General features: G+C 41.5%; 1 protein-coding gene across 3 annotated transcripts in view; it reads right to left on the reverse strand.

Annotated features, from left to right (window-relative positions):
* Positions 1-25,963, reverse strand: part of mark1 (MAP/microtubule affinity-regulating kinase 1) — a 409,722-nt gene that overhangs the window by 179,910 nt on the left and 203,849 nt on the right. For all 3 annotated transcript variants that reach the window (XM_028820601.2, XM_028820599.2, XM_028820600.2), the window contains exon 3: positions 24,976-25,029. In XM_028820601.2, coding sequence (XP_028676434.1) covers positions 24,976-25,029 — 54 coding nt within the window. The remainder of the gene's footprint in view (positions 1-24,975; positions 25,030-25,963) is intronic.

A 25,963-nucleotide genomic window follows, 5' to 3' on the forward strand; every position in this document is an offset into this window, starting at 1 on the left:
CATTCATTCCCAGGCAGTGAGTTGGATCCAACAAAAGTGGGAGATGTGCTGTGGCTGGCAGCAGGAGACTTTTTGGAATAAAAAAAGAGACAAAATAAAGGACACAAGTACCACAAGGACGAAAACCTTAGAAGGAAGAAGTGGGACTGTTCTGCCTGAGAAGTTCTGAGGACGTGTGAGAGGATTCTACATCTGCTGCTTACTGACTACAAGCCAGAAAGCACAAAAATGGATAAGAGAGAAAGTTCTGAATGGCTTATATGCTCATAGCACAATATCAGATGCCACAAATTTTGGCGATTTTGATGACATCCTTTAATAATGGAGCAGGTACTAAATTTCTTATGGATTGAGCTCCATTGGCTTCAGCTCCCCTTGCCTCTATTGCATGATTAGACTCTCATTTGCACGTACCGTCAGCTTCAAGCAGTTCATGTTTCACTTGGCACATTAACAATGCTTAATTAAGAAAAAAAAAACCAGTGTGGGTGGGTGTCAAAGAGGACATATAATAGGCAAAAAGAAAACACATCATGGTGTAGTGCGGTAAGAGCATGGCATGGGAATGAAAGCAGCCATCACACTTTGGCCTCCTTGGCACAGTGCCAGCCACCATGCACAGATGTCATTGGGTGGGTGTCTTTGAAAGGTTTTATTTTTTATTTGTTAACTTCAGACGATAAAATGAAAGAAAAGGACTATTACAGGAAGCAGCACTACTAGCGATACGACTACAAAAGTATGTCTTATTATGCATGCAGTTGTTTAACAGTTTTTTATAACTCTTGATTGAGCGTGACTCAGAGGAGCCGGCGTTCTGATGCTGTTCCCTTCTAAGTCACCAGATGAAATGCACTGCTAGAAAATGAAACAAAGGCCTCACTTTGACAGTGCTGTGATTATAATGAAGCACTTGCGGAAACCATTGAGTCACACAACTCTAGAAGAATGTGAATTAAAAATAAATAAATAAATACACGGCATTCACCTCCCTTTGCCGCACAAGTGCGGCAGCGGTTATACAACAGAGGCGGCGTTATTTCAGGTTGTAGCCTGGCAACGAGTTTTCCTGACAGTCACACGCACACCGGCCTGCAGGGAAATACAAGCTAGCCCTCTGAAGAGGAAGCAGGCTAAAAATACTCGTCATTCTCATGCACCGTGCTAACAAGGCACAGGGACTTTGAGTCACTCTTCACGGGAATCCGGGCAAAGCCGAGAAAGTGATGAGCCAAATGCTGCTTCAACCTTGCATTGTCCAAACTTTATTACTTGGGCACACTTGATGGTTCTCCAACTCCACAATATCTGCTTACTGTCCACCCAGTCGACCCCTCTCTACCATCTTCTACTAATCGAACTCTGCCTGCCCTGGAAGTGTCAGCCACCAATCTGTCACTAGACACACAGGACACGTTCAACTTTTTATGAATAAACAAGCAACTTGCAGTATTTGGCCCAGAACACCACATGACAGTCTACCTCAGTCTTCACTTGGTAATATGGGGGGCTTCGAAATCCCAACGGGAGAGGAAACAGAATAAATTAATACAAATCTAAACTACAGTTAGCTGTATTTACTGTACAATAAAAAATTCAAAAGGTCATCTGAGACTTCCAGGCAGGCCTTCAGTTGTAAATAATTCCTGCCAAATTCAACACTTTAAATGCTTCCGTCTTGGCCTTCAGTAGCTCCTTTTGGAAGGCTTGGAGAAGCATCAAAGCATTCCGGTACACCAATCCAATCCCACTCAGGTCTTCCATTGCATGACAAAGCAGTCAGGAGGCCGGCTATACATGTCTAGGAATACATAGATATATATATTGGCTGGGGCGGCACGGTGGCGCAGTGGGTAGCGCTGCTGCCTCGCAGTTGGGAGACCTGGGGACCTGGGTTCACTTCCCGGGTCCTCCCTGCGTGGAGTTTGCATGTTCTCCCCGTGTCTGCGTGGGTTTCCTCCGGGCGCTCCGGTTTCCTCCCACAGTCCAAAGACATGCAGGTTAGGTGGATTGGCGATTCTACATTGGCCCTAGTGTGTGCTTGGTGTGTTTGTGTGTGTCCTGCGGTGGGCTGGCACCCTGCCCAGGATTGGTTCCTGCCTTGTGCCCTGTGTTGGCTGGGATTGGCTCCAGCAGACCCCCGTGACCCTGTGTTCGGATTCAACGGGTTGGAAAATGGATGGATGGATATATTGGCTGGGTGAGCCTTAGGACTGTCCATCCACCTCCCATTTTCAAACTTAATCCACTGTAAGGCATTGGACCTCATAATTGTAACATATTGAATAAATCAAACTAAAAAAAATGATTCACTGAATCTCATTATTCTCCAGTTCCCTAATTAACAAAATATATAATGGGCAAAGAAAGTTATTAAACACTGCATGCAGTAACTTAACATGCCCTCCCAATGGACTGTGATGGGCTGGGTTGGCTGCAGCTGCCTTACTCCTTGAACCCGGGTCCCTCGATAGTCATGAATCGAGATGAGCTAGGGTACATGAGAACCCATAACAAGCAAGGGATGGTGCAAACGTGCAAAGTGTTTTCCCTTGCACAATCCCAAACAGGGGTTCAAAACCATTAAAGTGCAAAAGTGCAGTGCCTTCAATAAATAATTCACTAAATACATATTCCATAGTAAAAACAAGTGCTGCAGTGGAGGTTCAAAGTCAAATAAATAAAGAAATCCACAACAGGTTAAAAGCCACATTGAAACACACTCGGGACCTTTTCTTTAAAACCCATTATGTGCCTTGGTGCTTCACTCTACAGAAAAACTACGTCCCTGCTGCTTACTCCTATAGGTCTCCTGAGCCTGCAAAGACGCCAATCGACAAGTGCAGTCAACCTTCTCATAGATTTGCACCCCAACTGCGGGGTTGACTCAAGCCTGACTAGCATCCTTCAGGGTCTGCAGGGACCCGCAAGCCCTGTTTCGTCTCCTATCCGCCGCCAATGCATAGCCTTGGGGCAGGAGTCCACTTGGAGCGGTTGGTCACTCCTGCTTCCCGATCATTGAGCAGGAGTGACCCTGAATCTACAGCACCAGCTGCTCACTCCTTTTGGGGCCTCTTCTCCACCACTTGCCTTGATACTCTTCATCTGCTGTCCCGACCCTGGCTCTCCAATTACTTTCATTCTCGTTGCCTCTTTTCAATTCTTCCTTTTCCCTTTTGTTTTCGTTTCTCCCTCTTGCCTCTTGATCTTCTCTTTTATACATCCATGGGCACGGAGTACTAATTATCTGCAATCCGCAGAGTGCTGATATAGAATAGTTGATTAATTATGCCATCAGCTTGCCGTCCACACCACACACCCTGCAGGCCAACCAACTCCACAACCTCACATGCACCCACTAAAACAGTGCGCTCCAAATGCCACACATCGCTCTCATGATTATTGGTCAGGTCTTTTCATGCCATTAGCCCATATTTTTTTTTATCTCATTAGCAAAAACATGGTCAAATGTATTCTAGTGCAGAGTGTGGTATGAGATGGCCGGGGTGCAGTGAGAGGGCATTTACTGTACTCAGCAAGAACTTCAAAGACACTTCTCAGCTGCCATTTGCCCAAACGCATAGCCACTGCCAAGCCTCTAGAATGATCCTGGCTTGGATCACTTTACAGACTCGGTGAAAATGGACACAGATTGTGTTACCTCTGACCTCAAATTAGTGGTGGGGGCTGGAGCTGATGTTTATTTTAGTGCATGGCGACACATTAGAAAAACGTTTTAATGAGAACACGCCATCCAGCTCAACAAAGCTCACCAGTCCTATCCAAGTAATTCCCCTAAGACAAAATCAAGTCGAGTTTTAAACGCCCCTAGAGTCCTACTGTCACACCACTCTACTTGGTAACTTATTCCATGCGTCAATTGTTCTCTGTCTGAACAAAAACTTTAGAATGTCTGTGTGAAATTTACTCTTAATATGCTTCCAACTGTGCACCCCCGTCCTCCATAGCTCATGTAAGAAGCCAAGGAAGATCAGACACCTTTGAAGGGCAACTGAGGATGGCGCCAGAAGAGCCCCTAGAAACCAACACGTCTTGCTTGTCATCCTAAAAATCTTCAAGTCTTATTTAAGTGAAAAGTGAAATCACATGAAAAATTAATTTTAGGGGTAACTTTAGTGAAAAGTCAAGCAAAATGACCACTTTTATTGGCTAACTAAAAAGATTACAATATGCAAGCTTTTGAAGCAACTCAGGCCTCTTCTTCAGGCGAGATGTGACTTTGCAAAACTTTTCAAGAAAAAACAAAAAGTACTGTTTCACTCACTGCTAATGGTGGTGACTCCACTCATAACTTAGGGAACCCACTATTTTGTCTGCAGTAGCAGAAAATATTCTTGGAAAACATTCAGATTCGTGAATATTATACAGGAGTGTGCAAAAGTAGGTTTAAGTTGTGAGTACGCGAAACACACAGTTTATTCTTGTATTAAGTGCACTGTGTCATTGTGACATTCTTTTGAGTTAATAAAGTTAATAAAGCTATCGAGTTAATAAAGCTATTGTAATAATCATAACCTGCATGACTTTATCTACACAAACAACTGTAAATCTACATTTGCCCAACCCTGATTAAATACAGATTACAATTTATCTTGCCAGAGCAGCTTCCGTTTCTGGGTAGAAAGTCTACTTCTAGGCAGCATTTGGAAATGAGTGGCAACCTCGATATTTAGGTCACTTTGATGTCATATTAGCTTGGAACATTCAATTTGATTTGGAGTGAGTGTGCCTGCAGTCGACTGATACCGTGGCCGAGGCGGCTGGAAGCGTGTCACCTGGAATTTCAGCCATTCAATAGTAATGTATGCCTTTGTGATTTCTTCACGGTCACCTTCTGTGCAGACACTGTGCTCAAGTCAGTCTAAAACTACTAGCAACGTCTTCTTCAACATCAACATTTTGAAAGGCACTTCTCCGTCTAAACATTTCCAATATATCGTCACTTTGAAAACAGCATCGCTAGTTAAATGATCTCTTTCGATTTCATCTACAAACTAACTACCCCAACTATTAACTGTCTGCACATCTTTGCCAGTTGGAATGCTTAAGATCTTTAGTGTCCTGCTGCTGACCATCGGGGGAAAAAAAAATCTGACAAAGCATCAACCAATAGGAATGGACTCAGCGTGATGGACTTTGTCTTGATGAACAGGTGATGAAATTATCATGAAAAGAGCCGTTTGGAAAAGTCCCATCTTTAGGAACAGATACAAGACTACAATAACTAAATGTAAGATAACTGCGTTATTTAATAAAAATAAAAGGATGACATTGTACTTCATAATAATTTGAAGGTTTATATTTAATTAATTCAATTTATTGACTCATCTATATATATTGCTGTATTCCTTCATGTGCTTCTTGATTTAATAATTGCCATTTTATTTATTTACTTGCCACAAACAGTATTCCATAGTGACCTAAAAACAGATATGTCAGAGATCTAAATGTCAAAAATATTCTTTTCTTCCAAAAAGAGAGTTATGACTTTTCTCTGCGTGCACACACGTGGGATTTTTCTTGTACTGTCTTTTGCTCACAGATTAAACATATTTTTATTGTATAAACAATCCAATATGATGTAATACTTATACTTACTGAAGCTAATGTATTTAAAAGTAGAAAGAAAACATTTATGAGATAAATACAGTAGCTGAATCTGGAAGCGAAAGAAAAGAAGCAGGAAATGGGGTTTTCACTAATTTGTGAGCACATATCGTTTTTTTTTTTTTTTAATTTCATATACAATTTGCTTCTTCTCAGATTTCACAACATTTACCATTTTTATGCCTGACTGATGCCTTCAGACAAGCCCTGTTTTGTAGTGTGGCTTATGGCATCTGTTTCTCATTTGATTAATTCAGTTTCTATTCTTCTTTTATAATCTGGTTTTCTATGTTCTAAGGAAAAAAAGGCAACCCTCCAACTTAAAGACTTTATTGATTTGGCTATAAGACATCAAATGTACATTGAGAAGTATCGCCATTAGGGCGTCCCCAGCGTTCCCCTTTCCATAGGTGCACTGTAGTTCTGGATATTGAGGTCTGATTGACGCACATCCACTACCTGGAAATGCTGCCATTGAACTCTTCCAATGATAAATATAGTAAAAGTATATTTCAACAGCAAAAGCGGTAGGGCAATTCATGATTTAAAATGAATAAACGTTCATGTATATTTACATTTAAACAGGGCTTATTTGCTAATGTCAATTAATTGATTGTGTGTAAAAAAAAAAAATAAACATCTTATATATAAACATCTACGCGTGGAAGTGTGTCTGTCTGTCCGGCCCTGAAGTGCGAGGCTACAGCGTGAAGCTCAAAGACCCGGCAAGACGGCCCCAAATCAACGAGTCAGAAGAAGAAAGAAGTATGAGAAGAAGAAAGAGAAACGAGAGAGAAACTTGCTTTGCCGCTGATAGACAAGAGGGACGAACACATCCACCAAATGAAACCGCCCACTGTATTTCAATTTTTTTTCTGACAATTTGAAAAGTTTTTAGAAGTCCGGGCTTACACAGGTAGTATATATATATATATATATATATATATATATATATATATATATTAGTATATATATATTTATATATATCGTGGCAGGAGGCTGGGGGCCAGACCCAGCCAGGACGCCTGAAAGGACCAGGAGGCGGTCTATACGTTCCCTGGGCCACGAGGGGGGCAACCACCCTGGATGATGAGGGGACCACGGGGATGGAGCAAAGAGGCTCAAACCCATTGGGGCCCGTGGCCATCTGCCGAGCATTGTAGAGCCCGGGAGACCTGCACTTCCGCCACACCTGGGCAGGTGGAGGATGAACCTTCCAGGGACACCCAGAGTGCTTCCAGGTGCTAGCGTGGCACTTCCGCCACACCAGGAAGTGCCGCTGGAAGGTCATCAACGAGCACCTGGAGCACATCTGGGTGGACATAAAAGGGGCCGCCTTCCTACGGTCGGGAAGCTAAAATCAGGAGCGGGAGCAGGATGAGGCTCCAGGGACAGGAGGAAGAAAGGTGGCCCACGGATGTTTAAAGGCTCATGTGAGAGTGACTGGTGCGGGGCACTGTGAGTGTGTGGGACTTGTGTTTGGGGACACTTGTTTAATAAAGCATGTGTTTTATGAACGGTCGGTGTCCGTTTGGATGTGTCCTGGCTGAACATCTCACAATATATATTATATATATATATATCTGCGGTGGGTTGGCGCCCTGCCTGGGGTTTGTTTCCTGCCTTGCGCCCTGTGTTGGCTGGGATTGGTTCGAGCAGACCCCTGTGACCCTGTAGTTAGGATATAGCAGGTTGGATAATGGATGGATGGATGGATGGATATATATATATATATATATATATATATATATATATATATATATATAGATAGAGAGAGAGAGAGAGAGAGAGAGAGAGAGAAATGGTGAAAACTACTTTTTAAAAAATAAGCTGTGCTTCAGATAAGTATATTACAGAAAAAATGAAACAATATGACAGCTTTTAATTAATGAGAAGCGTTTTATTTTCTTTCATACTATATGTATCATGGGTACATATTTCTGTACATATATTATTAGTTAAAGTATGTACTTTAAGGAAAGTTTATTTATTTTAGTATTTTTATTGTCACTGAACAACAAGTCTACAGAATTTCATTTTATTAATAAGAAATAATCAGTTAACACCTGTGGTCTATAGTTTAATTGTAAAAATACACTTTAATAAAGGACATAAGGCTTCTATACATCTGGTTATGCAGAGCTTAGTTTAAAAAGTTTTTTAAAGGGCTAAAAAAAGACAAAAAAAATACAAAATCAGAATTGGTATCAGAGTTGGCTGATCAAGTAACATGAAGTCAGTGATTGGTATCGGCCTTAAAAAACCTGACTGGGCCATCCCTGTTCTACAGGTTTAGAATTTCATACCTAAAGGACCGATGTTCACTGATGTTTCGCCCCCTAAACAGGTACATCTCCCGACAGGGGGGCCAGTGGCATCCTGGGGACATCTCCCTGCCACCCCCTGCAGCTGCCTTCACTGGGGTGTTGACCCCCAAGTAATGTCTTTACTCTGCAGCCAAAGCCAGTAGCTCCCTTTCTTTGCTTCCTCTCCCAGTGCCTTTATGGCTTTCTTCAAGCTCGAGATTAACGTATAGTGGCATCATTTTCTAACCTGCTCAATACAGACTAAGGTCACCCTAAGAAGGTGGCTGGAGCCTATTCCTGCTAGTATAGGGTACAAGGCAGGAACAAACCCTGAGAGAGCGGGCGCCAGTCCATTGTGGAGAACACACACACACCAGGACCAATTTAGCGTCGCCAAGACACCTAAACTGCACGTCTCTAGACAGTGGGAGGAAACCCACAAAGACATGAATGCCAGTCTCCTTACTGGAAGGCAGCAGTGCCTCACATTTAGAGACGTCTTAAAATGAATTTCAGATATCTTTAAATGCAGTTCATGTTTTCAGCTATCCTAATTATATGGAAATGCATCTCAGATATTTGAAATGGAGAGGAAGCCATTTTGAGAGATCTGGAAACACCTTTGAGATATCTTTAATTGTATTTCAAATATATGAAAATGATATTCCAGTATTTTGAAATAACTTGCTCTCTTTTTAAGGATATATGTACTCCAGGATATTACAAATTTTATATCAAGGTATCTGAATTTCATTTTAAGATATCTCAATTAGTTTTAATTAATTGAGAAATTAATTTGAGCTATGTAAAACTGCATTTTAGACATCTCAAAATGTGAGTTGGAGTTAAGATACTTGAAAGGGATTTCCAGATATCTTCAAATAGCTTATTGTGGAAGTCGAGATTTCTCAGATTTGTTTCAGGGTACCTTAGAGTGGCAGGAATTCCCACTGAAAAGATACCCAATTTTATGGGAAGTCATTTGGAGAGAGCTTAAAAATGTACAAGAGGCCATTTTAAGAAATCTCAGAATCCATTTCAGACATCTTAAAACAGATGTAATTTCACATATCTAGAATTCCTTTCAGTGGCAAAACTAGAAATTTGATAGGCCCAAGTGCAAAAAAATAAACCTTCCCCCCCCCCCATGTGTAATTTAATTAAACCAAGTCAGAAAATGATCCATCAGTGAGCTACGTCAGATACTGTAAAGGGTCAAGAGTGATATTAAACTTCACTGAGGTGTAGGAATGACAACTCCATGAACTTTTTCATTCCGATGTCAAGTAGGCAGGCATGTCAATAATAAAGCCTTGCAAAACAACAGTCATGCAGTCTCCCTCTGGACCTCAGCTTCATGTATCCCAGTGCAACTGTCCCAGCTGCACTACCTATGGCTATCCCACTCATTCATTGTTAGGTATCTTCTTAAAAGGCATTTTGAGCTGTCACTAAATGTTAAGTTGGCTTGCCATAATCCACTTGCATATTTTTCTTGGTAGGGTTGGCCATCCATTCCACCATCCAAGCCTGGAGACACGTCACTCTGTACAGCCATGTGTTTAATGTGCCAAAGGCAACGGTCATGGCAAAGGAAAAACTGACTCAACAGCCTGTGAGCTCAGTTACCTCCATATATGGAAAGCCCTTACATGTCAATGGCTGGATCAGATGCAGAAGACATCAGCAGGGCACCAGGTTAATAAGCGTTGGCATAACCCAGATGTTACACCACAGGGTACCCTTATGCTTACTGGTTTGGAAAGCACTACATTTATCAGAAGACTCGTTTTTTTGCATGGTACAGCACTCACAACCATTGGGCCAGAGTGGTGCATTTCTTGTACTACTTGAGGGCTCATTATTTCGTACTTTCATATTGCTTGGCAGGACAGCACAATGATGCATAATACAGTACTGATGGAATTCTGTGGAAGTGTGATGTTGAAGTCACATAACATCCATCCATCCATCCATTTTCTAACCCGCTGAATCCGAACACAGGGTCACGGGGGTCTGCTGGAGCCAATCCCAGCCAACACAGGGCACAAGGCAGGGAACCAATCCTGGGCAGGGTGCCAACCCACCGCAGGACACACACAAACACACCCACACACCAAGCACACACTAGGGCCAATTTAGAATCGCCAATTCACCTAACCTGCATGTCTTTGGACTGTGGGAGGAAACCGGAGCGCCCGGAGGAAACCCACGCAGACACGGGGAGAACATGCAAACTCCACGCAGGGTGTCACATAACATATGTCATTTTTCCTCGCCAATGTAAGATGGTGGTACAAAGTTTCTAATGTCAAGCATTTATGTTTCTTCTGCCAGAAGCTGGCATTTGGCAGACCAAGTCAGGTCCGAGTCAGGTTGGGGAGCATGCACTGGTACATTGCATTGCTGCAACCACAACACGATGAAACAGCTCAGGATCATGGTTGGAAACCCCCTAGGCAGACAGGCAGAACAATCCCACCCTTCGGAAATGACCCTCTATCTGCTGCAGCCAGGTGTTACGTGGGCGTCCCCTTGGCCTGGTCCAACCAATCAGGTCCTCAACAATGAGGATCCTGTGAGCTGGATCAACCTCAGGGAATCGCGCCACATGGCCGTAGTGCCGTAACTGACTCTCCTTCACAATGCCGGTAATGTGCCTCATTTGGGACTCCATGAGCAACACAAAGTCAAACCAGCAGTACCCATGGAAGAAACACACTACCAAAGGAGTCCAGTCTTCATCTCAGGTCACTGGATAGCGTCCATATATTGCAACCATATAGCACCAGGACTCTAAAGACTTGGACCTTTGTCCTTTTGCAGTGCCACACACCCCTTTTCCAGTGACCCCATGGCCCCTCATGCGCTCCCAATACATTTACTGACTTTACAGGACGAGTCACCAGAGACATGAATGTCGCTGCTGAGGTAAGTAAACCTCTCGATGAGGTCCAGAGACAAAAGGGCAAGAAAAGAATCAGGAAATGAAACGTTAATAAAAGAGCATGCAGAGGTCCAAACCAGGAAAACACAATGGAACACACAATAAAACTCAATATGTGAAGCAAGTCAAAGCAACACTGCTTTGTCATAACCAGAAACAATAAGAATTTGCACGCAAAGCATTGTCTTTTCTGTTTAAAGAATATCAGTGTACTTGGACCTTAATTTCCCGGCTGTGTTGGCTTATATATAAAGTTTTGCATTAATGCCATCACAACAAGTGCCAACTCACAGTGCCATGGCAACGAACTACAAATGACACAACCCGCAAGGAAAAGCAAGGAAAATTATAACTCTAAATAATTCAAATGTTTTATCTAAATAAATACATATGTATTCTCTGACCACAAAATATCGCCCAAAGAAATGTAGAGACATTATAGACATATGTCCTCAAAGTTTATCCAATTCGAATACGGCTTAAGGGTCTTCTCGTGGCAGATGAACAGTGGGAGACTGTTCTGAGCAAACAAAGACAGAAAAAGAAGCGTACTGTATATGCTGTACTAGAGCACCGACTATGAGAGGAGGAAAAAGGAACATACAGCGCAAGAGAAGAGGAGTGTAAGAACGCAGGCTCAAACCATCACATCTCCTGTCATGTGATGACTGGCAAGAACTGCAAATGATGCAATGGTGAAATATTACCCTACAACGCTTAACTGAATTAAGATAGCCATAAACAAGATCCAAAGTACTTATGGGCATCACTAATGGGTGCAAAATGTGAGGTTTGGGACGGTGTTTGCAGCCGCCAGACACTGTTGGTCAGATGGTGGTGCACGACATGCATACTGCGTGGCTATTTTTCATTTGGTAACTGGCCATCCCTTCCAAGCCACTACACACGGTTACACTTTCAATCATTCACCTTCTGAACCCCACCGACAGAGATCAGATGTCTACTCCTGCAGCACTGGGCACGAGGCAGAAACCACTAACAACACACAAGGCACCCCACACTGGCGCACGTGTCTGGAATGTGGGAGGAAAAGAAATTCCCTGAAAAGCAGAGCGACCACCAGCTGTCTCCTTAGTACTGAAGGGTCAACCATTGAGCCACCCTGCCCCTTTAAATTAAATAAACTACCAGGAGGCCTCCATACACAAACAGAATGCTTAAGGCAACGTTGTTAGAAATTGTGCATTTAATATTTATCTCCAAGCAGTGGCGTTATTTATTTATTACATTGTGGTGTTTTTGAAACACACAGTAATCCAACTTAGAAGAGGGCCAATTTCTTTTCTTTTTTCTGCAGCAAAATGTACGACTTCCCACATAAAATCAATAAACCTATCATCATAGCGAAATGAGTCATCAATTACAGTGCAGTAAGCAGTAACCTAGAATGCAACACAAGGAACTCTTTACGGTTTGCCAGCATAAGATCAATCAGTTATACATGATTTTTAGGAAATCGACTGTGCTGCTGCTTGCACCGAGGGTCCTGTGTGTATCAGTTAGAATCAGCCTGACACATACAGATACTGCACAGATTTCAACATTTTCTTTTTAATAATATTGATTTTGATTCATTTATTTTTTTCCCAATTTTAAGTAAAACAAGACATCCCATTGTTTTATCTGTCAAACACAGATGTAAGTAAAGAAGAAAGGATCAGCACTGAGGTGTAATGGTCGGCAAAAGTCAAAAACTGGGAAGGCGATACACACATGGCAAGGTTAACAGCAGTGGAGCCGAAGGTTTAGATACATCAGTGATCTTATTTTTAATCTGGACAAGAGAAATGGACTCCCTAATGGAGTTTCATCAATATTTACAGTGTAAATACCTGCTACCCTTAATTTTGAATTTTATCCTGCATTATAATGGACGACAAATCCATTTTCAGATCTTCGTTTAAATGTATAAAAGATATGTTTACATTTCCCTGTACCATAAACCTACTGACCCCAATACCCTTTTACCTTCTTCCAGCTACCAAGCTCGGACTCTTGCAGAGAAGTTGTACGTTTCACAATTCTTACGTCGCTGGCGTATTTGTACAGACAAATTGCAGTTTATTAACAGTAGAATTACCAGAGTCTACGAAAAAACTCGTAGATCCAGCCCACCTTAAAACCGTTCTCACCTCTCCGCCAGCGTCTTTTGTCTTCTAAATGTGCCGATTAAGACGAGCAGCAAGCAGCCGGCTATTCCATCCCCCACTGCCGCAGAACGTTCACTGAGTTTTCCCAGCTCATGCCTTGTTTGATTATCTGGGAGTGAATGAAGTGCTGGGAGTTTTAGAGTGGAAATAATAGATCGCTATTTCGAACACACGCAGTTCATGTGTGTTCTGTTTCTACAGTAATCTGTGTAAACACATTTTTAAAACAGAAACGTTTTTCATATTTTAGTAGTAAATGACAAAATGTAGGCATAAACTATATAATGTATGAAGCCTGAAGTCCAAAGATCAAGTAAACACTTTCACAAAAGATTCAAGGAGTAGACAACAGCTTCAGTGGTGTAGCGGTAAGATTTGCTGACTTGTAATCAAGAGTCCCCGGTTCGATCCCCACTCACTCCTATATTTGCTATTTTCAGTAGTGAGCTGCTCCTTTTGTTAATATTATACAGTACACACATACATTTGGTTTGCGTCTGTAACACACGGTGTGCATTTATAGGACTTGTAAAAGTTACCGTTTTTTTAACTTTTATTCTCACTAAATCACGATCATGATACATACTACCACCCCCCCACCCAGGGATCTGACGCTGTTATTTTTCATTTGAAACGGAATAACTGGAGATGTGAATGGTGTTTTGAGACAATGGAACTGGACATTCTCTCATCTGGAGGGATAAAAGCTGACACACAAACGCTGGCGAATCTGCCTTCTTTGTATTTCACCGTCACTTGATTTTTTTTATTCAGTTTTATTGAGTGTTCCTGCTCATGCTGAATTAGTGTGCACCTTATGGTGTATGATGTCAAAAAAAAAATAAAAAACACAGACGTAGGTATATATGATATTTGGAATTATTCGTTTTATGACCTGTATAGTACATTTCGGAAAACTTTGTGGCACGGATGCAACATTATTCATATTCATTCGCATAACATCTTGCGTTTTGTAATCAGTGAATGCGTATTTTTTTTACCCGATCTTGCCAGTCCCCACATGTTGCTGTATGCTGTTTCTTTTGTACTCCAGGACTTGCAGAGGATAGAACAGTACAGAGCAGTAAGTTCAGCGCTATATGCAATCATCAGATTCAAATGTTAACTGTTCACAGACACGCAAGGATCGTCTTTCCTACATTTACAACGTGTGTACCTGTTACAATGTACACGCTTCTCTCTATGCTGTGGTTCCTATTACACACCTGAAAGAAAGAGACAATATATGTGAAAACATCATCGCACTAATGCAATTTTATTTGAAAACGAACAGTGTCAGATCGGGTGTGGATTTTTGTTGGCGCTATTACTGAAAGAAAAAAAAAGATCAACATGTGCGTTGATCCTGCAGCACTGAATAAGCTCACGCGCTCTAACATACCCCAACCCCCAACCGATCTGAATCTAAGAAACAGCGCAAGTACAGACGCAAACCAAGTGTGATCAAGAGTCCCCGGTTCGATCCCCACTCACTCCTATATTTGCCGTTTTAAGTAGTAAGCTGGTCTTTTTGTTAATATTGTACAGTACACACATACACTTGGTTTGCGTCTGTACTTGCGCTGTTACTTAGAGTCAGATCGAGAGGGGGTGGGGATGTTACAGCGCGTGTCAGTACATGTGCCTTCCCTGTTTATTTAAAAATCTAGTGACTTCTCTGCCTGTCTGTCTCTATTACGCAGTGCTCTGTCTGTCTGTGTGTTATAGATCTTAAAAATAACAGTTATAAGGACACTTGTTCATGTTAATTGCAGTCTCAATAGTTACAAAATATTTTAAAAGGAGCATCCCACATGAAAATATAACGATCTCATTAACTGACAGTGCATACCAATTTATAAATTTTATGTCCGTTTGAGGTTAAAAAGAAAGATCTGAGTGCCGCATTTGACACCATTGATCGTAATATTCTTAGAAATCGCCTTAGTCAATGGGTGGGCCTCTCTGGCAGTGTCTTAAATTGGTTTGAATCCTACCTGGCAGGTAGAAAATTCTTTGTTAGTTGTGGTAATTATAACTCAAAGACACATGATATTCTATATGGTGTTCCACAAGGCTCTATCCTGGGTCCGCTGCTCTTTTCGATCTACATGCTTCTGTTACGTCAGATTATCTCGGGGCATAACGTGAATTACCACAGCTATGCTGATAACACGCATGCTGTATTTATCAATAGTACCTGATGACCCCGACTCTGTTGTTTCACTAACACAATGTCTTACTTGTGTTTCTAAATGAATAGTAATTTTCTCAAGTTAAATAAAGAGAAAACAGAAATTTTAGTGATTGGCAATAATGGATATAATGAGGTTATTAGAAACAAACTTGATGCATTAGGATTAGAAGTCAAGACGGAGGTAAAGAATTTAGGGGTAATTGTTGACTGTAACCTGAATTTTAAATCGCATATTAATCAGATCACTAGGACAGCATTTTTTCACTTAAGAAACACAGCAAAAGTTAGACCTCTTATATCATTGAAAGATGCTGAGAAATTAGTTCACGCTTTTGTTTTTAGTCGACTAGATTACTGTAACGCACTCCTCTCAGGACTACCCAAAAAAGACATAAATCGTTTGCAACTAGTGCAGAATGCAGCTGCTAGAATCCTAACAAGGAAAAGAAAATCCGAGCTCATCTCTCCAGTTTTGATGTCACTACACTGGTTACCTGTGTCATTCAGAATTGACTTTAAAATACTGCTTATGGTTTATAAAGCCTTAAATAATCTCGCCCCATCTTATATATCGGAATGTCTGACACCCTATATTCCAAATAGTAACCTTAGATCCTCAAATGAGTGTCTGCTTAGAATTCCAAGAGCAAAACTCAAAAGAAGTGGTGAGGCGACCTTCTGATGTTATGCACCTAAAATCTGGAATAGACTGCCAATAGGAATTCGCCAGGCTAATACAGTGGAGCACTTTAAAAAACTGCTAAAAACACATAACTTCAATTTAGTTTAATCCTGATGCTCTGTATATTCAATTAAATTATCATAGCTATAAATGGTGGCTTTAAAATCCGTACTAACCACTACTCTCTCTTCTATTTCTTTTCCTGATTTTCTGTGGTGGCGATCTGCTACACCACCACCTAATCAAAGCACCGTGATGTTCCTACATTGATGAATTAAAAGAACCCTAAATACAAAGAGCACTGTTTCATTTATGTGAGGTAGAATGCCCAGAGGGGGCTGGACGGTCTCATGGTCTGGAACTCCTGCAGATTTTATTTTTTCTCCAGCCATCTGGAGTTTTTTTTTGTTTTTTCTGTCCTCCCTGGCCATCGGACCTTACTCTTATTCTATGTTAATTAGTGTTGTCTTATTTTAATTCTTACTTTGTCTTTTTTTCTCTTTTCTTTATCATGTAAAGCACTTTGAGCTACATTATTTGAATGAAAATGAGGTATATAAATAAATGTTGTTGTTGTTGACAGACAGGATTGTCTTGTTTGAAGTACTAATTGTAATTCTGTGACTTCTTAAAAGTATTGATCACCCCAGTGATGATTGGGGTGTGTAATATTAAAGGGTCTGAATGCTTATGGGATCAGTAATTTTGCATTTTATATTTGTAGTTAATTTAGACCATTTTTGTAGAGATTTGTTTATACTTTGACAATAAAAAGTTTTTTTTTGGTGTTCATAAATGTCAAAAAAAGGGGTGAATATTTTTTATGGGCACCGTATGCTTTGCTCGAAAATGATTATTATAAGTGGGAAGCCACTACTTTTTTGCAAAACATATATAGTGCATGATCATCATAAAAAACAGAAATTTGAAAGAAGCAAAGTCAGAGGATGAACGTTTCCACCCAAAGCTTGTGTCCCAGGGCCTTTAATGGAGTCATCTGATCCTTTTTACTTTCTCGTATAGGGAAAATATTGGAATCCTCCAAAAATTCAATTTCAAGATTTTGATGAATCTCGACGTTTTAGATCTCCCCGAGTCCGAAAATATCATTTTTTAAATGATGTCTGTGTGTATGTGTGTGTAAACACGATAACTTGAGGACGTTTCCACTTATGTTAACCAAATTTTGCATACAAGTATTAGGTACAAAACGTAGATTTCAATCAACTTTTGACCTATTTCCACTAACCGGAAGTGGTTCTTTACCTTTTATTTATGCAGCAGCAGAGTCCGATGTATTCAACTTTACTTTTATAATAATTGTTCAATATATTATTAATTTGATTTATTGTTGATGGTTTTTTAATGTACATAATATAAAAATATAATCATTATTTTATGGTTTATTTCTCAGAAAGCAATCCCCATATCTGAGTATACGAGTAAGTCTAGGGGAGACCACTCCCGATTTTTTTCTACTTCATACTGTGTCTTTTACTACCACAAGACACCAATCCATCAATTTTGTTGCCCACATAAACCAAATTTGGGTTTGTGGGAGGCCATGGTCCATCCTGGTATTCCAGACCAGTTGGCAACCAACTGCAGGGCACTTAGAGTCTCCTGTTAGCCCAGCCTGAACTCCATTGATATGTTTGATGAACATCACCACTGGCACAGGGCCCATAAAACGTGCCTCCTAGCCACAGTGCCTGACCAGCTGCCCTTTATACTCATTTTGATCCCAGATATACTGCAACTTCACTTCTTGCATGCTGTAGCTGCTTTAAAGCACAATCAGAGGCGTAGTCAGGTTTTCACTGTGTACTTTAAAGAGTGATCAGGATCATCTGAACAAAAGGCCAATCATTTTCAGAAAATGAAATGCACTTATAGGGAAAAGCATGCTGGTTATCAATTCCTATGGACTAGAACATGAATGAGGTTTGGAAAAGGCCATTCAGCCTCACGCAGAGCATTAATTAACAGTCACCTGGTGTATCCAAGTCACAGTAAGATCCTCCAAGGCGCTATACTGCTAAGCAACCTGCTCCATGTATTTAGCTAGTTATGAGAAGACATATTTTCTAACACAACATTCTCAGACCTGCTTAGTCCACTTCCAGGTTTCAGGGGTGTTGGAGCCCATCCGAGCAGTGCTGGTCAGAAGGCTGGACATGGTGCTGCACCGGGTGCTAGTCTATTGCATTGCCCACTCATTCTTGCACCTGGCCACTTGACCCTCACTGTAACAGATGTGTCTTTTTGGTTGTGGAGGAAACCCTGAAGACCCCAAAGGGAGAAATGTGCAACTCCACACTTCGAATCCAGACCTGTGAGGCAGCAGCACTAGCCAATGCATCAATGTGTTGTCCATCCATGCATTATCCAACCTGCTATATCCTAACTACAGGGTCACGGGCGTCTGCCAACACAGGGCGCATGGCAGGAAACAAACCCTGGGCAGGGCGCCAGCCCACCGCAGGACGGGCGAACACACACACACCCCAAGCACACATTAGGGACAATTTAGGATGTCTTAGGACTGTGGGAGGAAACCCACGCAGACACAGGGAGATCATGCAAACTCCACGCAGGGAGGACCCGGGAAGCGAACCCAGGTCTCCTAACTGCGAGGCAGCAGCGCTACCACTGTGCCACAGTGCCGCCTCTCAATGTGTTGTCATTTGTGTAAAGCTTACCCAAAAGCAACTTCCGCCTCTACTACAGGGTGTTAAATAAGTGCTGGCACCCACCCTGCTGAGATCGCTTTATAATTTTATAGCTTTGCATTTCCTCACCTCTTAAATTCCATTCATATTAAAATGAAAAGATTAAAATCCTTCAATCTTTGTGCCATCCTGGACTTCTCTGGACATTTTCCAGTCCTGGTATGTCTGCCTTGTGCTATGGCAACTGGAAGTGCAAAAGGGTAGGGACAGCCTCTCATGACCCCACACCGTTTGTTTTATAATTCAACATTCAGACAATTTTGACGAAAACAGAACAATCTAACAACACATCTTTGGGGACACGAGAGGAAAGTGGTTGGGAAAACTTCTGTGCAGAGGACACAGTCAATGGCCAGGTACAGGGGTTCAAGCACAGGACACTGCAACCTTGAGGCAGCCATGCCAACCACATGGCCTCTGTGCTGTCCTGTTAAAATGAAAGATAACACAAGTGGAGGCTTTACTCCCCACATACGCCCATCAGTGTGACCAATCTGCCACGGTGTAAAATGGTGGAAAGTCCAGAATCTGATGGTCAGAGGGATAGACGGAGGCTAAAGCGTAGATATTCTTCAGGATTTCACACTTTAAATCTGAACAAAAACATAAAAGTAAAATTGACAAATAACTTAGAAGACACTGTGTGCTTTCTTCGGAGTACATGCAGCAAATGTTGTGGGCTGGCATGCTGTGTGTCTTTTAGTGAAACCAAATGTGGAAATGCAGGACTACAATGTCACATTTTCAATTTCAGCCTCATTTTCAGTACAGAATATCTGTAAACCACTTGGCGTATTTTTATTGTAATTTCAGCAACAATTTTAGGCCCATGCAATATTTGTTTGAAAAAAAAAAAAGAATCATTTCAGGTAGGACCCCATGCTGGACTATCTGTGAAAAAAATGTCACGTATCATCAGTGGCACATTTAAAGAATGTGTTTGTCACTTTCTTATCTAAATTGTTCATGTAATTGGGAAGAGAAGTCACTCCAGGATCGATTACTGAGGAAACAGACTTCTGATATCTAAGCCAGAAAACGCCCCCCACACTAAAACAGAGTGGTCTGTATGTTGTGATGGCAATCACGTGGTGCAGTGGGTCCCTGGAAGTGTAACTTGCAAGGTTAGTCTTTGACGGGGCATCTCAGTAAAAGCTTTTTGAAAGTGTGGGTCAATAGCACCATAGTGCTTTACAACAACAACAACAACATTTATTTATACAGCACCTTTTCATACAAATGTATGTAACTCAAAGTGCTTTACTGGATAAAGAAAGAGAAAAAAGACAAAATATATAAAAGTAAAATTAAGCAATACTAATTAACTAATTAATCAGAATAAAAGTAAGGTCCGGTTGCCAGGGAGGACAGAAAAAACAAAAGAAAACTCCGGACGGCTGGAGAAAATAACAAAATCTGCAGGGGTTCTCAGGCCACGAGACCACCCAGCCCCCTCTAGGCATTCTACCTAACATAAATGATCTCAATCAGTCCTCATGGTTTTCAGGCTTCACATGGAAGAACTTGATGATGACGGTCATGTGGACCTCTGGCCTTCAATCCATTAATGTTGGGACAGCACGCTGCTTTGATCAGGTGGTGGTGGCGCAGATCGCCACCGAAGAAAACCGGAAAAAAGAACAGAAGAGAAAGTAGGGGTTAGTAAGTAGGGGTTAGAACGGATTTCCTGCTTTATGGGTGTGTGGGGTCATTAGTCATGTCAGGCCTGTGACGTTAGCAGATTTTGATGGTCATAGGGAGCACTGAAGTCAACTCCTCTTGGAAAGTCTCTGAAATGGTGTGATTCTTTGCCTTGTAATGGTAGTAGTAACAGCAGAAGAAGACATACTAGTATCGATACTGACACGTGTACAGAGGACATTGAAATTCATCACCACGCAGCATCTCTCTGTTGCCATGCTATCTGAAGCTTCTTGAAACTTCTGCCTTCCTTACTTAACATTTATATCAGTACCTCACTAAAAGCCTAAAAGTACACACTGTAAACACCACTTGTTATTATAAGAAATAAAAGCCCACCACTAGTAGCAGTCGTAGCGAACAGAGTACAGTGCAAGTCTTACAACATACAACATGTCACCCCTCTGTGAAACATGCATATCAAGTGTACCTGCTGTAGAAGGAAGACAGAAACAGTTCTCCAATATTTGTGATGTGGACGTGAAGGAAGCACTTGACAACAACACGGACAAACGAATGCATCTTGCAAGTGCAGTAGTAAAACATGAAACCTTTTTTAACCCAAAGAAGAAACATCTAGTAAGAGTATTAAGAGCCTAAAGTCTGAAAAGATCATAATTTGGGCATCAGTAGTGGACTTGATTAGCTTTAAAATAAGCTTACTTTACAAGTCAAAATATTATGCTTACAGGGGTTTACTCAGTAGAAACTTTCCTCCAAAGTGACTTACAGAAGAAATCAACATAACTGATTAGACATCAGCCTGTTTTGAAACAAACGTTACAGAACACGATTCCAAAATTGACCACCACAAACAAGTGAAGCACGCTAAAGCAAACAGAAGACACGAGACTAGGTAATCGTGTCTTAGCTAATAAGAACCTCGCATCAAAACCAGTTAGAGAGATACAGAGCAAGAGAGTTGAGGTATTTAACAATAGGAAACAAATCTTATATATAAACATCTACATGTGGAAGTGTTTGTGTCTGTCCGGCCCGGAAGTGAGAGGTGGAGTCGGGGTAAGGGAAACAGAAAACTCGCTTAGCTGCTAATAACACAAGCGGGGGCAGCACGTCAGCAAAACGAAACCTCAGAAGAAAGACAAAGTAGCTTAGCTGTTAAGATCGGCAAAAGGGTATCCCTTCTACCGGGGTCCTGTCATCGGATTAGCACTATTTCAGCAGTGGAATGGCCAAATGGGGGAGGCAGCTTGATGAACAAATCCAAATCATATTATGTGATATTATCTACTGTTAAATTCTACTCCGTACTTCTAAAATTTTTATACTGTATTGAGGATTTGTTCTTTTCTGTGTATTGTATTGTATTGTATTGACCCCCTTCTTTTTGAATCCCACTGCACGCCCAACCTACCTGAAAAGGGGTCTCTCTTTGAACTGCCTTTTCTAAGGTTTCTTCCATTTTTTTGGGAGTTTTTCCTTGTCTTCTTAGAGAGTCAAGGCTGGGGGGCTGTCAAGAGGCAGGGCCTGTTAAAGCCCATTGCGGCACTTCTTGTGTGATTTTGGGCTATACAAAAAACTAAATTGTATTGTATTGTATTTTTCCTCCCGCTGCTAATGCACAAGTGAGGCGAGCACATCAGCAAAACGAAACCTCCTGGGAGAGAGACACACAGAGGAGTTCCTTTCAATTACCTGACATCTCCACATTTCAGCTTTTTTTTCGATGATATCAAAGTTTCTAGGACCCCAGGCTCTTTACAGCACGGGCTTACACAACTAATTGTATATAAAGTGCTGTGAAAAAGTTTGTGACCCCTTTGTTCTTCTCCATTCTTGTGTATTTGTTACAATGAACGGTTTTAGATCTTTAGATAAAATGTAATATTAGGTCAAGGGAACCAGACTAGGCATATAACACCATATCTCAGTTGCTGCTTAATATATTTAAGTAATAAAGTTCTCCAACACCTGCACTGCCCATCTGAAAAGGTACAGTAATTGCCTCTTCGCTACTCACCCAAACAACTGACTAAAATGAACAAATAATTAGACCCAGCTGACTGAACACAGCCAGTGCCATTGAGTTTAAACCTCAGCATGTGTCGATGCTTACTGTCAGAGTGAAGTCGTCACTACACAGTTTCTACAACAACTCTATGACTCAAAAAAAAAAGAAATTCAGGACTTGTTGATCAAGAAAAAGTTTCAAAGCAATTTCTAAAATTCCAAGACTCCACCGCACAACAGTGAAAGTCACTGTTCTCCACAAGGAGAACACTTGGCCATCCTGCCAAAAGTACCCCAAAAGCATAGAGATGACTTCTTCAAAAAGTTACAGAGTATCCCACAAGAACATCGGGTCAGTGTTCATGACTCCACAAAGAGACCGAGGAAAAATTGGATTCATGGGAGAGCAGCAAAGGGGAGACCACTGCTCTCCAATGGTAACGTCAAACAAAGAAATGCTCAAATAATTCCCAGGCTTTTTGGAATATTGTTGTATGGACAGACGCAGAACTGTTTAGGCACCACAGACCCCCACAATGTCGAACACATGAAAGTAAGAACACCAGAGATACATCAAAACATGCCATCAGTACTGTAATGGTGCAGGGATGTTTTGCTGCCTCAGGAACTAGGAGAATTGCCATTATTGAAGTAATCCTGGATTCTTCACTTTGCCAAGATAGTCTTAAGAATTCTGGTCACCTGAATGTGACCTGAAGCTGAAATATAACTGGGTTATGCTGCAGGACGATGACCCAAAACACAAAAGCAAGTCTGCAACTGAATGGCTCTGAAGAAAAAAAAGTGAATGTTTTGGGTGGCCTAGTCAAAGTCCTGAGTAGAACCCTGCTGGAACAAACACCCAAATAACTGCTCCTGTGCAGAAAAATCGGCAACCCTGACTGGGAAAAGACATCAAACCTCTGAACCGCATAGTGGCAGCAAGTAAAATCAGTGATGGCTGAACAAAATTCTAGGGATGAATCGGTAAACCTTCCAGAACACAAACTCGCATGCAGCATAGTGATGCTCCACGATCAGCAGGGCACACGGTCAGTTTTGCAATTTTCTTTAGCAGGCCCACACGTGTGGCCTTTGATACCACATTATACTGGTAGCTACTCCAAAAAGTGAGCATCTCCTGGAGCTTACCCCGAGATCTAACAAAATGGAGCTTTTATTAATACATAGTTATTCAAGGAATCAATGAATCAGAAGTGAACACAAAGTTAACAAAAACACATAAAGGTAAAGTCCAACAGAGCCCCCTGGCCCAGTTTTTCATATATATTCATATATTGTCCTGATCTTCTAGGTATGGTGGGTTCCACAGTTTTCTCTCGCCACTTGCCACCAAATAACACTCTTCATCATCTGTCTTTCCCTCTTTTGGCCTCACTGTGATCTTCTGCTTGGCCCACCTACTGGTAATGACTTCATCTACACATAACAGTCACTAAATGAGTCTACAAAGTCACAGAGCCACCAGGGAATGGTCCTCTCTGGAAGCTACTAAGGTAATTGAGGCATTCCTTGTGTGATTTACGGCTAAACAAGAAACAAATCATTGTTTTTGTTGTCATTACAGTCTTGACGTGTGCTTACATGAATATTCCATCCAAAAATGATAATTTTTCTATTTGTTACCCACCTCACATTGTTTGTAGTGATGGCCATAAAATATTTTTAATGCCAGGTGTTCATGGACAATGAAGATAACACAATTCCTCATATAGTGGGCTTGAACCGGGTTGCAACTTGAACAGCAGTAAACAATAACAAAATATCCATGAAAAGAAGTCTCCATTTACTCATGTTGCATTATCGATTTGTCAGACGTCCAGTCATATGCCCACAAGACCCCAAACAGATGTATTTTTGTTAATAAACCCTTTATGGGAAACCCTCTCAAGCATGCCAGTGAAGCACGCTCAAACAAGAACAAGCTTTTACACTGATGACCCACAGCCAGGGTAATGCATGATTATAAATTTTACTCTTGGGCCTTTGCTGCAAATACCCCAGGGTGAGTAAGTAAATGGTCAGATTTGGATGAAGTCTTCCTTTAAAGAGCCAGGCCTGCTTGCTCTCATCATTGGACTGATACCTACAGCTTGGTAAAGCTCTCCTGCCTGCTCTCTATAGCAGTTTTTCTCAATCTTTATTGCGTCATGACCCAGTTTTCCCTTCTTAAGTTTATTCCTTACCTACTAGCAGGGTGGGGTGGGGTGGTTGTGAGTGCCCCTTCGTAAAACAAGCGTTCACCTTGGTAAAACGAGCACGAATGTAAGTGCTTCCACCTTCAAACGCTCTACTTGACCCACCGGCGACCAACTTGGGCACTCAGTAATGGCAACACGCGACCCAATGGCGACAGCTTGCACCCCAAAAGCGGGTCATAAGCCAGTGGTTGAGAAACGCTGCTCATCAGCCTCACATTTACCATCAGGACACCCAGTGTGTCTCGAGGTCACTCGCCACTGACGAGGAGAGGTGCTTTCTGTTTACACGTACTGGTGTTTCTCTTGCCATTTGCTTCATTTGGACCCATGGCCCGTTTGTTGCCATTCTGTTTCAGGTTCTGCAATAGCAAAACCCTTAGACCACCTAACAAAGGGAGCACTGGAATGGAGGCCTTACCTTTTGTAGACTGGTTGGGTTCAGTTGTGTTTTGTCTATTATTTTCACAGCAACCTGACAGAAAAAAGAAAACTGCAATTAATATAAATATTCTGAAGAATGTTAACACAACGCACACCTCCACATATAACTGCTGTAAAAGTGCCAGAAAACAAAAAACAGTGCAGCGTGGGATGTGCTATAAGAAATTTACAAAGACTTTTTACCTCTGTCACAGCCGCTCTGGGTTTAGAAAATGAGTGGATGGATGTAATTCACATTTTTGGCAACATTTACTTCCTTCATTGTATCCAAATAATGTCAAAGGACAATAACTGCAAGGAAGGAGCAGCTTATATCACAAAGTTTTTTTTAGTAAAAATAACTACAAATCTTAACAACCAAATGGTGAAGATGCAAATTATTATGTCCATATAAAAAAGAATATTGCAGGAACAGGATAAACAAAATGACCACCAAATGATGAACTTCACAACAGTGACAAGATCAAAATGTGCCAGAGGACGTTTTTGAGTCCTGCACACTCAAAGGGACCACTTTGCCCTGAGGTGTCCTCTATGAGACTTTAAATATTTAGAAACGTCAAGAAGTCATCTAAGAAACTGTCGAAGCCTTGTTCCGTTATTGGACTGTGAGACAGAGCAGTCAAACAGGAGACAGTGACATAGAAACAAAGCGCAAAGTAGGGGAATAGTCAGTAAAATAAGAGATTCAGTTAGCCAACGCGCAAACTAGAAGTTGTAAATCCAATCTCACTACACTTGTAGTGGTGCTATGGGGGATTGAAAATGCAACTCCCAGCAGTCCCTGCAGTGGCCCTTATTGGTTATCTACTTAGGGTGCAGGGGCTGATGGGTACAAGGAGGCCAGAGCGACATTTAAAAGAGGGCCAGTGATACAAAAAGTAGTTTGTGTTTCGTGTCTGAAGTTCCTGTCCGTCTGCCTTCCGTTCTGATATCTGTAGATTCATGTTTTGTCCTGGATCGTG

This window comes from Erpetoichthys calabaricus, chromosome 15, assembly GCF_900747795.2.
Source record: "Erpetoichthys calabaricus chromosome 15, fErpCal1.3, whole genome shotgun sequence".
Taxonomy (NCBI): domain Eukaryota; kingdom Metazoa; phylum Chordata; class Cladistia; order Polypteriformes; family Polypteridae; genus Erpetoichthys; species Erpetoichthys calabaricus.